The following is an 18,550-nucleotide window of genomic DNA, read 5'->3' on the forward strand; positions in this document are numbered from 1 at the left end:
AGCAAAAGGAAAGAAGCCATCAGTATGGTTTAAACCATGCATCTCGGATATTTCATTTTACACTGACATTGACAGCTAATCAGACTGTTGGCACCCTCTTACGTTATCGCCATGCCTCTAGAGTAATCATCAGTAATAGCCAGCAAGATCACATTCAAGTGGTAGCTTAGTGGTAGAACCACAACTGCCAAACACCATAAAGCTTAAAATATATATAAAAAAAACAAGGAAAGCAGTGAGTCTCTGGAAAACAGTGGGGCACGTGTCATTCTGAAAGTGACGTCTACCTATATATGTGCATGATGCCACTTATTCCCTAAACAAAGTATTTTGTAACCTTTCTTTTTACCATAGACACAAATCTTAATTGAAGAAAATATTAAAATTAGTTAAACTTGTTTTCCTGACACTATATAATCCTTATGTCCCCCCCCCCCCCCCACCCTTGTGTTCCCCTCCCACTGGGCTGAAGGGGTTAAAACCTCTTCAGCCACTTACCTTAATCGAGTGCCGGTGACCTCTCCTCCCCCTCCGACGTCAGCTCCCACGTGGAGCCAAATGCGAATGCGCGGCCAGAGGCGCGCATTAAGAATGTCCATAGGAAAGCATTACTCAATGCTTTCCTATGGACGTTCTGCGTGCTCAATGCGATTTTTCGCATTGAGCGTCGCAGAAGCGCCTCTAGTGGCTGTCAGGGAGACAGCCACTAGAGGCTGGATTAACCCTGCAATGTAAACATAGCAGTTTTGATTTTCGCATTGAGCATCGCAGAAGCGTCTCTAGCAGCTGACAGGAAGACAGCCACTAGAGGCTGCATTAACCCCTTAACACCGCAGCCAAATGTACAAGTTGTGAACGAAACAAAACGTAAACAAAACCTGGCATTTGCGCTATATGTCTGTCCAGCCGTAATTCACCTCTTTCATATTAAATGCACCCCCCCTTATTATATATCATTTTATTCAGGGGAAACAGGGCTTTCATTTAATATCAAATATTTAGCTATGAAACATAATTTAATATGAAAAAAATGGGAGAAAATAAGATTTTTTTTGATTTTTTTCGTTCTTCATGACATTTTAACTGTCAATGTCATAATACTGTTTGCTTTTACTGCAATAAAATACACATATTTGTATTCAGCAAAGTCTCACGTGTAAAACAGTACCCCCTATGTACAGGTTTTATGGTGTTTTGGGAAGTTACAGGGTCAAATATAGCGTGTTACATTTGAAATTGAAATTCGCCAGATTGGTTACGTTGCCTTTGAGACTGTATAGTAGCCCAGGAAATAAATTTACACCCATAATGGCATACCATTTGCAATAGTAGACGACCCAAGGTATTGCAAATAAGCGATGTCCAGTCTTTTTTAGTAGCCATTTGGTCACAAACACTGGCCAAAGTTAGCGTTTGTATTTGTTTGTGTGTGAAAAATGCAAAAAACACCAATTTTGGCCAGTGTTTGTGACTAAGTGGCTACTAAAAAAGACTGGACATACCCCATTTGCAATACCTTTGGTTGTCTACTATTGCAAATGGTATGCCATCATAGGGGTAATTTTCATTCTTGGGCTACCATAGGGTCATAAAGGCAACGTAAGCAATCTGGCGAATTTTAATGTGAAAAAAATTAAACACAAGCCTTATATTTGACGCTGTAATTTTTGAAACCACCATAAAACCTGTACATGAGGGGTACTGTTGTACTCAGGAGACTTCGCTGAACACAAATATTTGTGTTTCAAAACAGTAAAAAGTATTGCAGCAATAATATCGTCCCTGTAAGTGCTGTTTGTGCGTGAAAAATGCAAAAAACGTCACTTTTACTGGTGATATCATGGTTGTAATACATTTTACTGTTTTGAAACACTAATATTTGTGTTCAGCGAAGTCTCCCGAGTAAAACAGTACCCCCCATGTACAGGTTTTATGGTGTCTTGGAAAGTTATAGGGTTAAATATAGTGCTAGCAAATTAAATTCCCTATACTTTCGGCATGGGTGGTCAGGCAGGTCCCGCTAATTGTAACTAATTAGGATACCTAATTATGTAAAATTATTACATAGATATATGTGTAGAATTAATATATGTATATATATACATATGTGTATATATACGTATATATATATATATTTTTTTTTTAATATTTTTATTTATATATAGGTATATATATAGTGATATATACGTATATATTTATGTATATAGATATATATATTATTTCATTATAAGTGTATTTTGATATAAATATATATATATTAATATCAGAATACAGTTAGAACGAAATAAAACACATCTATATATTTTTTAATATTTTATTTTTAATTATTTTTTTTATTTAATTTTTTTACGTATTTACATATTAATTTTTTTTATATTATTTATAAATATATATATAACAATAATTATATATATATTTAATCAGTATCAGTCTACGTGTAATTTGATATTAATATATATATATATAATTATATATATATTAATATTAAAATACACCTAGACGGTGTATGTGTGTGTATGTATATGTGTATATATATACTTAGATCATATATATATAATATATATATATGATCTAAGTATATAATTTTTTTTTTTTACACTGTTTTAACATTTTGTTAATTTATTTTCAGCCAGCAGGGGGACCAACTGTCATTACAGTTGGTCCCCCTGCTGGCAATGCAGCAGGCAGCTATACCGGCCATGTGATTGTGAGGTCCTCGCAAGGACCTCACTCTCACATGACCGGGAGGCACCGGAGGAGGAAGATGTGCCGCGGGGGGGCTCCCTGGGAGTCCCCCGAACCGCGATCGCCGGCGTGGGACCGCCAGCGACCGGGTAAGTTACTAAAAACCGGAGGGCGTACTATTACGTCCTGCGGCGTTTAGAGCCGCTTTTAAAAGGACGTAATAGTACGCCCTCCGGTCTTAAGGGGTTAACCCTGCAATGTTTCTCTGAAACTGCTATGTTTACATCTGAAGGGTTAAAACCTGGGGGACCTGGCACCCAGACCACTTCATTGAGCTGAAATTTTCTGGGTGACTATAGTGGTCCTTTAACTTGGTTCTGAAGTCATATATTTACAGTCTAATTTGCAAATGTTGTAGCTATTAAACAAAGTTAAAATACAAAGTTGCAATAGTTAAATATTATTATATGATAAAACATAATCTCCTAAAATAGTATATTGTTACGATAAAGCAATATTTTATAATTCCTCACAGTCTGTGTAAAATCCACAGTGCTTTATAAATAATAATAAAAATGATTATGGGGAGCAAATGTACACTATCTGCCACCAGCCTCTGAATTAATTAATGATGTAATATCATTTAAAAAAAACTGCTAATCTAAGCTGAACAGAGAACTGGCTGCTGGTTTGGGTCCGTTGACTTTAATTTGCCTTTGAATACTATGTTTCTGGTTTTGATTTGGTAGAAACGTGTAATGCAGAGGAAATGGTTTAAAATCCATTTGAAAGGTGGGAGTTAGGTTCGCTTGGAAAAGGAAATGACCGAGAACGAGGTGGGAAATACATTTTCAGCAGAGGGGCTTTCAACATGAGACTGAGCAACATGGGAACAATGAGATGTCAAAGCTGTGATTTGTCATGAATAGTGAACTTGACAGGAGCAGCAACGTCACGCTCTGCTATAGTGACCTGAAGTGTCAAGGTCCGGGACAAGAAAAGGGAGATGGCAGACCAGCATTGACCTTCAACTGGATGGTGTCCAGATGTTTCTTCTGGAATGTGGATTTTGTGTTGTCTATAGGAAGTTTACCTTACACATACCTCCCAAGTGTCCCTATTTAAATGGGACAGTCCCTATTTTGGCCCCAAACCCCTCTGACCCTCTTTTCTATCCTAATGTCCCTCTTTTCTGGGAGCTTCATTTTGTTGGTGTGTCTGAGTGTATAACAGAGCTCCACAGCAATAATAGTCCCAGTAATGTATCTTTAAACTACACTAAATGTGTTCAGAAATCAGCCTGTGTAAAAGAGATACATTGTTCTTCTTCTAAATTACATTTTAGTTGTATGAATTATTAGTAAGTCACCTAAAATTTATCCAAACAGCCCCGCCCCTGGCCACACCCCACACCCCTAAAATTAAAGTGTTCCTCTTTGTCCCTTTGAAATGTTGGAAGGTATACCTTACACACCCCCATTCTGACACATTGTATAAAGGACAGGCAGGGATTCATGGTACAGGCCTAGCTGAGCTCCTTCAGCTAAAATGTCTCCAAACCTGACACTGTCTCCTTCCTCAAAGCCACCACTAAGACCTTGCATCCAGATTCCCCATTTTCTGATAGCCTAAAGCCATGAACGTATAAACACGACTTGGATCTAAAAGCCAAACTGTTAACATGACTTGAAGAATTGATTCTATTATACTGTGGCCCGAAATCGCCAATCATCCACCCTCCCTTCCCCCGTGACTTCCTGGCAACTCGCAATTCAGTGAATAATCTTGCCACTATTGTTGCTATTAAAATATGGCTATCAAAATTGCAAATTAAAAGTACAAAGCGTCATTATACCATTCTGTGATGGTGCTGCATTCATGAGCCTGTAGCATCAATCTAGATCTGTCCATCACGGCGCCCGTTTTAAGGGCAGTGTGTATGGTGTTGTACCCAGTGCTGTATCTCTGGGAACTTATATTTGACTATATACAGTGGATAAGTAAACATAATATTAAAAAAAATCCTGAGAAATGTGTGTTCCCGTTTAATTGAACGGGATACCTTTTATTAACTCAGTGGGACCTTTAAATAAATGCTAGCCAATTTTCACTTGCCCGTTTAGTTTATTTGCATTTTACGTTGTAAATTCTGTGAGTTGTTTTAGTAATGAAACACCTGCTTTAATTGCCAATTAATATATTAGGATAGGCAGTGATGGCAGTGTTCTATCCTAAGAAACCGCGTTGGTGTTTCGAGAATCCGCAAGGAATTTAGCCCCCTTAACCCTTTCCGTGCTGTATGAGACGGCAAAGTGTATTTTAAATTTCAGGCCAGAGTTGCTAAAACAAAAGCATTAGAGTTGCAGAATTTTTCCAGTTTGGGGTATTTTTTTACCTTGAATTTGAAATTCATTTTGAATTCTTACCCTAGTAAATAGCCCCGTCAGATCGAGGCAATGAAAGTGTTAGAGTCACAGGAGGCAAAGTCTGTATTAATCCCAACTAAACTCGTAGTCCATTACTTTCTAATCCCCTGTGATTTCCAGAACAATCACCGCTCGCTTTCCTGGCACTGACAGCGAGGCAGGTGGATGGTACAGAGATGGCTACTGCGATTTGTTCCACATTATCTATGTACCTAATAGGAGCCCATTCGCTGATACACGCTGATCTGCAAGATTATACCTTGTTTATCATGTGATTTCATTACGAGACAGCTTGTCCTCAGCGTGCACATATAAATATATGCATATCTTGCCATAAAGAGCTCTCTTCCACCTTACAAAGTCCAAAATGATGTATTTGGCAAAACATTTTTTGTAAAAATCAAAGATTGTCAGTGAAACCTGCAAATAAGGACAAAATCATCATGCCTTACATTTATTTAATATTTTTTTAGGGAACACCACAGGCACCCATATAACGCAGGTGCAATCTGTCATTTGAGTTATAGGAAGTTATATAAAATGTTTTTGTAACTTTTTTTATTTTTTTTAATCTTACAAAATGATTTGTTTTACTCCATAAACCCACCCGGTGAGTCCCTTTCAAACTGGTGTGTTTTCTTTTATGCTGCAACATTTATGTTGTACGTGATATCATGACTGAAGCTTGGCCATACTTGCCAATATTCCTAAATCTGGTGGGCCGGTCCTGATGAGTCCTGTCTTCCCGTAAGCAGAACAAAAAAAACAAAAGCGCAACACCGGTCCATGTGTCAATGTGCTTGCAGCCCGTATTAGGTGATTCCAGAGCATTTCTAGCAATAAATGAGCGCTTTAGCCCTGGTTCTGCTTGGTCACCTTGTCAAGCAGTCTGTCATCCCGGCACACATACACGTTAGGAGGACACTTCCCACTTATAGTTGGACATACTACTGGTGACAATTTTTGTCACCTGCAAGCACCATGCCAGTACTGGCCTCCACAAGTATGGCTTTCAGGGAATTGTAGTTTAGTGGTTTGCTGTCTACAGTAGAAAGTTGCGATGGAAATAAAGTGCTGGTTTTGTTATTAGTTTAGCAGTGCTGTAGGGCGTTAATGGGGTAACTTCATGGTTTAATTAGACCTCACTGTAGAAGATCCAGAGAACCCGCATTTACAGCAAATAAATGACTTTAAACTTAATATTTCTTTTCCATATACATCTTAATATGCAGTATTTATATTATGTATTTAAAATGGATCAACTCTTGAATGCCCCTTTAATTATATCTGAGGGATATATCTTTTTTTTTCTCCTGCCATATGCGAAATGAATTTGTGCCAAGTAGCCTTTCAACAGATTTACTGCTATGAAGTAATACAGTCTTTATATCCTGTTCTAAGGACATCCAACATCGTTACAACAAGCTGTCTGCGGGCTTAAAGAGACCTTGAACTTTCCTTTTTACAATCATTTTTCAAAAGAGGCAAAATGCCAGTTACCAGGCATGGACTAATTTACTATTCGTATTATGGAATCAGAAATACCAAATGTGTCACATACAGTATGGGCGACAAATATAGATATAATAAAATGATCAGAACCCTATATCTGGATGTCTGTAAGGAGCCTGATTGCATTTGTGGTAATTCAGCGTTGCAAAATCCCAACAAGATTTGGAAACAATGTCTGAATATGGTCATAATGCTCTATTACAGACAGTACTGCTCTACAGAAAGATAATGCATCTCTACTATACACGCCATTGCAAGCTGTTATTGCAACCTGCAAAGAAATCCTGTAGTGTACTCGGTGTGTTCAGAGCCCTCGCTCCATCCACGACCTCCTTCATGCTGCTGGAAGGTAGCTATAATTTTTGTCAAAAGTGTTGGAAGAGGGAGGGTGGGCTTATTAATTTTACAAGCTTTCTACAGATACGTAGAAGAGTAGAACAAAACTCTTTCAAATAAATAATTTGTCATGCATGGTGAAAACAAATACTGAAGTAAAGGTTAAATAAATTTGGGCTTTAAGTGCTAAACCTTGGGTTGCATTTAGGAATTAAACTGCTCGGGGAACCCTGCATGGTGTATATTTTGCACAAAGCATCATAAGTTACCTATATCTGCTCTCATTTCTATTTTCATTAACTGTTTGTTGTCGTGTTCTGGGTTTTGTTTTGTTTTCTACACTTGGTACCTAAATCTGTGGACACACAGACGAGTAGGCCACAATTCCCCTAGCTTAGCCTAATCCGTCCAACATCTGGTAATTTGAAGTATATTATTCTATTGCTTACATCTCGCCACTTGACATATTTTTTTAATAATCCAAAATAAACCCGCGCTGGTTACTTTGTGAAGTTTTAATACCACAGTCTGGGCTTCTCCGAGAACTTGGCTAAAGATAAAGGATATTGAGGTGTTGGCTTTAACACCATCTCTGACTGTTTGTTTATTGTTTGAAATATTAAGATTTCGGGGAAGACGTCATCAAGCAGAGATTTGAATGGTAGCTTTGCAGCTGGGACACCCTCGCCATTGGGGGGCTTTTACAAAGTCCTGGCAAGCAGTTCAGACTCTAAATGCTAATAAACGACATCACTACTATCTCCACTACGCAGCTGTCTAATGCAAATCTTAGAACACGCACTCCGGTCCAGAATCCTCTGCTTCCCCTGGGTACTCATTCGTTGTCATGTATTCCTCATGGCCTATTAATTGGGGTACCAGGGCTGTATATAGAGCCTGGGCATAAATTTAAAGCTCCCTATTAATATGCAAATTTGTAGCGTCTCTTTTTGGGTGGCTATTTAAAGGATTTCGCCCGATATACCCTGCTGAGATATTGCTGCTGACTTGTACTAGGTTAATTCTTGTTTTGTAAACTACCTTTAAAGCTATGTTGTTGTTTTGGTCGGTTTATATCATACTGTCTTTTTTTATGTACAGCACCGCATGGTATGTTGGTGCTTTATAAATATCACTAATAATAATACAAGTTATATGTGTCTCCATGAAAGTTAGACACATAGTAAAACTTGCTTGGTTTGCACGGCCAAATTCCCCAGTTGCACCAAGATTCTTAATATTATTATTAGTGATATTTATAAAGCACCAACATACCATGCGGCGCTGTACATAAAAAAAGACAGTACGATATAAACAGACCAAAACAACATACCGGTAATAGCTTTAAAGGTAATATATATATTTATATATATTCAGCAAAATGATAGATTTTCTTTAACATGTATTTTAAATTGTGGTCCTTCCTTCATCTGTCAATCAATTCTCACCATAACGTTTGCCAAACACTCGTTGCCAATAATTGTGTGACAGAGGAGAGCAGGGGAACCCATCTACATCTGATATTGGTGTGATCTATAAACCTATATAACATAACCTTAAAATAATTATTCCCAAGGACTGGTACTGTAAGCACATTGAAGCAGGTTCTCCCTATCTCTCAATTGTCTCAGACTGTTTATCATAATCAATATGTGCTGTCTGCATAATGTCTCCAGATATTTGGTCCACCCAGGACATTGTGTCCCGTATGTTCCTGAACGTTCTGCCCTTTGCGGACAGATTAGTGTATTTGACCCTGTTCTCAGTAGACTTTGTAGTCTGATCTTTGCTTCAAATCTGAATTGTCTCTGGCTCACTCTCAGTTCTCCCTTTTGCTCCTCCACATATCCTGTATATTTGAGTTAAATCCTATTCCAAGTTTGACAATACAGGGCCTGGATGGACGACGGTGATTGAGCCAACTGTGAATATAACACTGTGTTCTGCCTCATCCAGCCGGAGGGAGAGAGGCTGATATGTAGACAATAGATGAGACCAGAAATCTTTTGGTATTAAAGGGACACTGTAATCACGATAACCATTTAATCTCTTTGAAGTGGTTATAGTGCCTGGTGTCCCCTTAGCATTAATACATAAAGAGATTAAAAAACACTGACAGTATGGCACCAGACACTATAGCCACTTCAATGAGATAAAGCATATACAGTGTCCCTTAAAGCTGTTATGGGCTGATGGACTGTGCTTGCTTTTACCAAGGAGACTGGAAGTAACATTCTAAAATAACAACATGCATTATGTCCGACATCTGTACATCCATTGTTACACTGGACATCTGGGATATAAGATTGGGGACGCTGGCTAAGCATCATAGGAATTGTAACTTCTAAATATCTGGAGTGCCAAAGTGAGCCGTCATAGCTCTAGCAAATGGGAAATGCCCTTTGTGCGTCTGCTATGTGCTCCTAGTAACGAGGACTTTTTAAGGTACGATTGACGTCAGATATGTCACGACTAGACCATTTAATATAAGCCATCTTATCTTTCTCACAATGCTCTCATTTTTTAGTTGGTACTAATACGCACTCCGCTTCTCTGAATGCCATGAGCAATTTGTAACTGAATTCTCAAATCCTTGAGGTCAGTGTGAACTCATCCCGCTACGTTGATGTGTAGTTTAAGAGACACAAGGCATCATGGGAAAACTGGGTTGGATTAGATAAGTACATTGAAAGTTTGAAAATAGTCTAAAATACATTAAACAAAAAAAAAAAGATTTTTTTTAAAAAATTGGAAATTAACTTGAAAAAAGAATTAAACAGAAGCTAGTAGCCATTACCTTTTGGGTTTCTTTTAATAGAGTATAGAGAATTAATGAGGGGATTTTGTTTGTCTTGAAAGAATTACAAGGATTGACTTTGTCCCAGGCCATTGCATCAGCTTGCCCCATGGATTAAATCTTGCCAGCCTACCCTCAAGTGATACATTGTTAAACTGAAAATGGCTATAACATATGGCCAAACGCTGATTAGGAAACCAGTCTGCAAAGCTTCGTTTTATTGCGCTACCATTACTGCTGAATGCTACAGGAGAAAGTTTGGCAGACGCTTGATGCACTTGTACCAAAATGGATTTTCGCCTGAATACTTTCCTCGTCTGTTTCAGAGATTAGTTTTCAAACAGATCTTCTGGAAAGCACAATTCTACGCTTCATACTGAAAAATAACGGACACGGAAAATCTATGTTTTCATTCGCTTTTCCAGTCTTATAAAGAAGTGCGATAAATGGGGAATTCGGGCAACCGGAAAGAAATGTCGCATTTCATTGACTTTGAAGCTATGGGTGTAAAGTATATTTTTAGAAAACCATTAATATATATATATATATATATATTTTTTTTTTTTATAGAATCCAATACAGAACAGTGAATGAGATTGTCTGTCTGTACCGGCTAACACATTAATATTTTTTAAATTCCTTTTCCAGGCGTTCTTTCGCTCCCTCCATACTTCAGTCCTTATAATGATTGTTCCCGTGTGAAGGATGAAACTACCAATGCCTACACACACCTGGAGCTACGCACCTTGGAGCAGTCGCTGCTTGCTACCTGCGTTGGAAGTATCTCGGAGCTAAGTAAGTAAAGCCAGTTCCATCAATACTATAAATGGCAGCATGACATGACAAGGAATGTGACAAACATGCCACCACGAGTCACCTTATGACATGTAAATATTATGGGCTATTTCAAATGATGGACTTCACTTCCTAGTTACAACGTGAAAATGTAAATTTGCTGTACCTGCGCTGTGCCTTGTGGTCAGCCTGAGGTCACCCGGGTACAATGTGTGATTTATTGGTACTTCATGTAAAGCGTAGCTTGCCAGGAATTGGGCCAGGGAATCCACTTAAAGGTGGGGCATGCATTCATGGCCCTAGAAACAATATTGGCACATCAGGCTCTCTGTTCTATAGACTGGTGAGACATTAGAGGAGTACAGATTTTATTTGATATCGCGTAATAAAGATGTTGCTGCTAAGTAGCTGACGCTGCTACCTCAGAGCAGTAGCCTCAAATAAAAGAAATATATTTTAAAATGAAATAGGAAGATCTGCTCTCCAAACAGAATACATTTTATTGAAATAGTCAAGATTAAGTGCTTTTACTTTTTAGTGATCTCCTGGTTAAGCTGATGTAGTGATCTTCACGATAAACTGATCTAGTGATCTCCTGGTTAAACTAATCTAGTGATTTCCTGGTTAAGCTGATGTAGTGATTTCCTGGTTAAGCTAATCTAGTGATCTCCTGGTTAACCAGCTGGTGTAGTGATCTCCTGGTTAAGCTGGTGTAGTGATCTCCTGGTTAAGCTGGTGTAGTGATCTCCTGGTTAAGCTAATCTAGTGATTTCCTGGTTAACCAGCTGATCGAGTGATTTACTCGTTGAGCTGATCTAGTTATGTCCTGGTTGAGCTGATCTAGTGATCTCCTGGTTAAGCTAATCTAGTGATCTCCTGGTTAAGCTAATCTAGTGATCTCCTGGTTAAGCTAATCTAGTGATCTCCTGGTTAACCAGCTGATGTAGTGATCTCCTGGTTAACCAGCTGATGTAGTGATCTCCTGGTTAAGCTGATCTAGTGATCTCCTGGTTAAGATGATCTAGTTATGTCCTGGTTAACCTGATTTAGTGATTTACTTGTTAAGCTGATCTAGTGATCTCCTTGTACCCACAGGTGATTTGGTCTCCCGTGCCATGCACCACATGCAATGTCTGAGCACCCCGAGGCCTGGTCTGAGCCCAGGACGACACACACGCCACCCACAGCATCACATAACATGGTCCCCAGACTCTCTGCATACACTTTACTACTTCCTGCGCTGTTCCCAGATGGAATCCATGGAGAATCCCAACTTGGATCCCCCCAGGATGGCCCTAAATAATGAGAGGTGAGAGTCCCATCTAGAGGTTATAATATTATTCTATGACATCAAATATATCATCTCTGTGTTATCTACTGCACGGGATATACGAAGCATGGACTGCCATGACATCACTACTATTCACTGTATGCCATGACATCACTACTGTGCACTGTATGCCATGACATCACTACTGTGCACTGTATGCAATGACATCACTACTGTGCTCTGTATGGAGTGACATCACTACTGTGCTCTGTATGGAGTGACATCACTACTGTGTACTCAGAGGCGGCTCTCTAATTAGGCGGTTTAGGCGGCCGCCTAAGGCCTCGCGCTGGCTGGGGCCTCGCGGCCGCCTAAACCGCCTGTGGGCAGAGTGTGTCAGGTCCTCGGACCTGACACCAGGAGGGGGCCCGGCGGCTTGTCCGGTATGCCGCCGGGTGCGAGGCCCCTCCTGGCTGCCCGGCCAGCCACCGCAGACACTGGTCTGCAGCTCCGCAGTGAGCAGAGCTGCAGACCATGTGTCTCGCGAGAACCGGCCAATCAGAGCGTTGCCGCGGGTTACCACGGCAACGCTCTGATTCACTCGCGAGATTACATGGTCTGCAGCTCAGCGGAGCTGCAGACCGGAAGCAGTGGCCACCGGACCACCAGGGAGCCCACTGGACCACCAGGGAAATTAAGGTAGGTTCAGCCTCACCCTGCCCCCAGCCTCACTACCCCCCACACCACCCTCAGCCTCACCCCCCACCACCCTCAGCCCCACTGCCCCCCACACAACCCTCAGCCTCACCCCCACCTCCCTCAGCCTCACTACCCCCCACAGCCTCACTACGCCCCCCACTACCCTCAGCCTCAATACCCCTCACACCACCCTCAGCCTCACTACCCCCCACACCACCCTCAGCCTCACTACCCCAACCACCCTCAGCCTCACTACCCCAACCACCCTCAGCCTCACCCCCCACCACCCTCAGCCCCACTACCCCCCACACAACCCTCAGCCTCACCCCCACCTCCCTCAGCCTCACTACCCCCCACAACACCCTCAGCCTCACTACCCCCCCACCACCCTCAGCCTCACTCCCCCCCCACCACCCTCAGCCTCACCACCCCCACACCACCCTAAGCCTCAATACCCCCCACCACCCTCAGTCTCACTACCCCCCACAACCCTCAGCCTCTCTACCCCCCCACAACTCTCAGCCTCACTACCCCCCACCACCCTCAGCCTCTCTACCCCCCACCACCCTCAGCCTCACTACCCCCACCACCCTCAGCCTCACTACCCCCACCACCCTCAGCCTCACTACCCCCCACACCACCCTCAGCATCACCACCCCCCACACCACCCTCAGCATCACCACCCCCCACACCACCCTCAGCATCACCACCCTCAGCCTCACCATCCCCCAACCACCCTCAGCCTCACCACCCTCAGTCTCAATACCCCCACCACCCTCAGCCTCACTACCCCCCACCACCCTCAGCCTCACTACCCCCCACCACCCTCAGCCTCACTACCCCCCCACCACCCTCAGCCCCACTACCCCCCCACCACCCTCAGCTCCACACCACCCTCAGCATCACCACCCCCAATCACCCTCAGCCTCACTACCCCCCACACCACCCTCAGCATCACCACCCCCCACCACCCTCAGCCTCACCACCCCCCACCCTTAGCCTCACCCCACCACCACCCTCAGCCTCACCCCACCACCACCCTCAACATCACCCCCACCACCCTCTGCCTCACCGCCCTCCCACCCTCAACATCACCCCCACCCCCTCAGCCTCACCACCCCCCTCAGCCTCACCACCCCACCCCCCTCAGCATCACCCCCACCACTCTCAGCACCACCCTCAGCACCACCCCCAGCATCACCCCACCACCCTCAGCCTCACCACCACCCCCAGCACCACCCCCACCACCCTCAGCCTCACCACCCCACCACCCTCAGCCTCACCACCCTCATCCTCACCACCCCACCACCCTCTGCCTCACCATCCCCCACCACCCTCAGCCTCACCACCCCCACCACCCTCAGCATCTACCCCCCTCAGCATCTACCCCCCTCAGCATCTACCCCCCTCAGCATCTACCCCCCTCAGCATCTACCCCCTCACCATCTACCCCCCTCACCATCTACCCCCCCTCACCATCTACCCCCCCTCACCATCTACCCCCCTCACCATCAACTCCCCCTCCTTCTCACATTACCCCCCTTCTAACATTACCATCACCCCTCTCACATCACCCCCCACACCATCACCTCCCTGTCACCCTCACCCGCCTCTCCTTCTCACCATCACCCCCCCATACACACAACACACTTCAAGCAGCTACCCTATACACATAGGGTCTCAGACAAAAACATACATTCACACACAAGGATACTCTGTCAGACACTCTCAGGCACATACACTGACACTTTTTTGTTAGTGGGGCCTCATGTTTGAGTTTCGCCTAAGGCCTCATAAAGTCTAGAGCCGCCTCTGTTACTGTATGGAGTGACATCACTACTGTGCACTGTATTGTATGCCATGCCATCACTACTGTGCTCTGTATGCAGGGCCGGACTAGGGATACAAAGCAGCCCTGGAAAAAAAATATATGCCAGCCCCATAAGTCATTGCGACATATATTGCCGTATGTAATATGTAAGGCAATGTCTTGCCGCCCCAGATTGTTGAGATATATATATATATATATATATATATATATATATATATATATATATATATATATATAATCACTTTTTCTAATGTATAATATTGGTCCTTTCAGAATAAAACGTTTAATTATACATTAATCATACTCACATGCAGACACAGACATTCTCACTGACACACACAAGCTCATTGATACACAGCCTCATAGACAAACAATGTCACTGATATACATAAGCTCATTGGCATAAAAACACAAACTCACTCACTAGCTGGTACATACACATACACAAGCAAGCTCACTCACTAGCAGGCAAGCACACAGCTTAATGTAGTTCTGGTGTCTATAGCCTGTCCCTGCAGGCTTTTCAATGTAAACACTGACTTTTCTGAGAAAAGGCAGTGTTTACATTGCTTCCTAGTGACACCTCTAGTGACAGTCACTCAGACAGGTGTTAGAGGTGCTTCCTGTGTCAGTGCTGCACAGTGTGATTGCACAGTGTGCAGCACCTACATTCAGGGCCTTTGCAGCCAATCCTTGATGATCTCAGCCATAGAGGCAGGGCCAGTCGAGGGGAGACCAGCACGGTGTGGGGAGGAAAAAAAAAAAGGTGAGTAAAAACACTTTTTAAATACACACAGACACACACACACACCCTGACACAGACACACGCCCTGACACAGACACGCGCCCTGACACATACACGCGCCATGACACATACACGCGCCATGACACATACACGCGCCATGACACATACACGCGCCATGACACAGACACGCGCCATGACACAGACACGCGCCATGACACAGACACGCGCCATGACACAGACACGCGCCATGACACAGACACACGCCATGACACAGACACACGCCATGACACAGACACACGCCATGACACAGACACACGCCATGACACAGACACACGCCATGACACAGACACACGCCATGACACAGACACACGCCATGACACAGACACACGCCATGACACAGACACACGCCATGACACAGACACACGCCATGACACAGATGACACAGACACACACCATGACACAGATGACACAGACACACACCATGACACAGACGACACAGACACACACCATGATACAGACACACACCATGACACAGACAAACACCATGACACAGATGACACACACACACCAAGGCACAGACACACATACTGACAGAATGACACATATTACTTGTGGGTGACCGGCTGGGTCTGCTGGCGGCCGCTGGGGGAGGTCTGCTGGCAGCCGCAGGGGGAGCTGGCTGTTCTGTCTCTGCTCCCCCGCCCTCGCGCACAGCTTAATCAGACCGGGGCCGGAATATGACGTCATATTCGGGCCCCAGTCTCATTAAGCTGCGCGCTGGGGAGCAGAGACAGAACAGCCAGCTCCCCCAGCGGCCGCCAGCAGACCCAGGTGTCTGCCTGGCCCCAGGTGCCGACAGCCCACCGGGAAATTTCCCGGTATCCCGGTAGGCTAGTCTGGCCCTGACTGTATGCCATGACATCACTACTGTGCACTGTATGCCATGACATCACTACTGTGCTCTGTATGCCATGACATCACTACTGTGCTCTGTATGCCATGACATCACTACTGTGCACTGTATGCCGTGACATCACTACTGTGCACTGTATGCCGTGACATCACTACTGTGCTCTGTATTGTATGCCATGACATCACTACTGTGCTCTGTATGCCTTGACATCACTACTGTGCTCTGTATGCCTTGACATCACTACTGTGCTCTGTATTGTATGCCATGACATCACTACTGTGCTCTGTATGCCATGACATCACTACTGTGCACTGTATGCCGTGACATCACTACTGTGCTCTGTATTGTATGCCATGACATCACTACTGTGCTCTGTATTGTATGCCATGACATTACCACTGTGCACTGTATGTCATGACATCACTACTATTCACTGTATGTCCTGACATCACTACTATTCACTGTATGTCCTGACATCACTACTGTGCACTGTATGGCGGGACCTTACTACTGTGCACTGTATGGCGGGACCTCACTACTGTGCACTGTATGGCGGGACCTCACTACTGTGCACTGTATGGCGGGACATCACTACTGTGCACTGTATGGCGGGACATCACTACTGTGGACTATATGTCATGATATCACTACTGTGCGGTGTATGTCGTGACATCACTACTGTGCGGTGTATGTCGTGATATAATAGTAGGTGGGGTTGTGTCTAAATCTAAAAACCAGTAACCTTGCAGCATTCCTAAGGTGTGATGTCATTCTAGCTGTGTTTATTAACGACATGCATTATTACAGTGTACCCCAATGTCCCCATTCTGCAAACATGCATGTACATCCCAAGCCTCCGTGAAGATGTAGTAGACTAAAACCCCTATCACTCTCAACCCCCAGTAGTAGATTTCTAGCCCATCTTCAGTGCAGGTTTCCCTAATCCTCGTAGATAATGGAGAAACTATGGACTGCAATTCCTCATACTAGCGATCTATTTAGGGTTAGGATGATGAGACTTACAGTCCACAGCTAATATTTAGAGCAGCGGCAGCAAAGCGTTGTTCAGCACACCTGGTCTCCAGTCCTGAATGGGTTAATCCAGCTTGGTTTGTAACATTCTAACAGATGAGGTTGTTACTCCCAGATGAACAAATTACATTTTCTTGTCTGTAAAGTTTAAACAGGGACAAAAACTCAACAGCTACCTCAGTGCCATCCTGTAACGTGTCTGACATGACATGCGCCTCCCTCCTCTTTAATGTGAAACAGCACAAGAATTTATCATCGCGGAAGCCGCTCCACATATCATCTGCACTTTATCTCAAAATACTTCCATGTGTTCCAAACCGTGTTCAACGCACAGATTAAATATCATGCTCTGGAGATTTCCTGCTCTTTCTCCAAATTCATTTTACCTTAACATGATATGTTGATGCTGTTACACTGCAAATCAGCTTAAATTGTGTGTGTATATATATATATATATATATATATATATATATACCAGTCCACGCCATTCATAGCACTTTCTCTTTAAGAGTGGCTGAGCATCATGGGAAATCTAGCCCATAAATATCTGTATTGACAAAGTTAACCATCACGTTGTTGTTGTTGTTGTTGTTAAAGAGACACATGTACAAAGGGGCTAAGGTGGTTACAGTGCTGCAGCTGTAAGCCCAACCCCTTTGCTAAAAGATTCACTCATAGGATGAATGAATGCATCCTGTCTGTCAGTTCAAGTGCTTGAGCCAAGTATACATGCTTTGATCCCAAAGTTATACAAGTCTCCACCTATTCTGGCTGTTTAACCGCTAACTTGGATGCAATCACTTCAAATAACTCCCTACACAAAACTGTGCAGCTGCTATGAGCTTAGGAACCTGTCCTGTTTATCTTATTAGATAAGTGTAACTTGTGCGAAATGCTGAGCTATGCGTTATAAAGCCCTGCTTGTTTGGGATTTACGGGATTTTTACAGCTCCCAATAAAATTAGTGGGGGCTTCAGGATTGGGAAGAGCTCAAGGCCGTGTATACAATCCCAGAAGTTTTCGTGACAGATGTGGAAACGTAAAAAGCTTGCACTCTTTTTTTTATTTTTTATTTATGTAATATTTAATTTGTATTTTTGCATATTTTAATGTGTAATTTATAATGCATTAAAAATGGTGGTCATCTCCAGCGTGAGGTGTCCCCGGCCTAAACAACCAACAAACGTGGTCAGCAATGTTGTTCTATTATTAATAAGCGTTTACCTAAAGTTTCAAAACAGAAAACAACGATATTGGGAGACAAATATGATAGACAGATTATAAAATGAAAATGTAAGTTCACATCCTCTTATTACTCGATGATTGCTACCCACCTTGAGGGTTTAGTAACATGGGCTGTAGACTATAACCACATCTCTGAGTTTATTCCTGCCATTACTATATGTTTCAATCCAGAGCAGGATAAACCATAAAATGACCCTCTGTGGCCACCTTGGGCCCACTATTTAGACAGGAGCCCCGGGACCCAATAACCATCCCTATGTGAAG

The 18,550-nt window shown here is 43.2% G+C and overlaps 1 protein-coding gene across 1 annotated transcript in view; it reads left to right on the forward strand.

Moving 5' to 3' along the window:
- ABTB2 (ankyrin repeat and BTB domain containing 2) overlaps positions 1–18,550 on the forward strand; it is a 147,466-nt gene that overhangs the window by 99,551 nt on the left and 29,365 nt on the right. Inside the window, exons 2-3 of the mRNA XM_063438123.1 lie at positions 10,405–10,551; positions 11,647–11,860. Of these exons, the coding sequence (XP_063294193.1) occupies positions 10,405–10,551; positions 11,647–11,860 (361 nt within the window). The remainder of the gene's footprint in view (positions 1–10,404; positions 10,552–11,646; positions 11,861–18,550) is intronic.

The sequence above is a fragment of the Pelobates fuscus genome, chromosome 12 (genome assembly GCF_036172605.1).
Source record: "Pelobates fuscus isolate aPelFus1 chromosome 12, aPelFus1.pri, whole genome shotgun sequence".
NCBI classification, from domain to species: domain Eukaryota; kingdom Metazoa; phylum Chordata; class Amphibia; order Anura; family Pelobatidae; genus Pelobates; species Pelobates fuscus.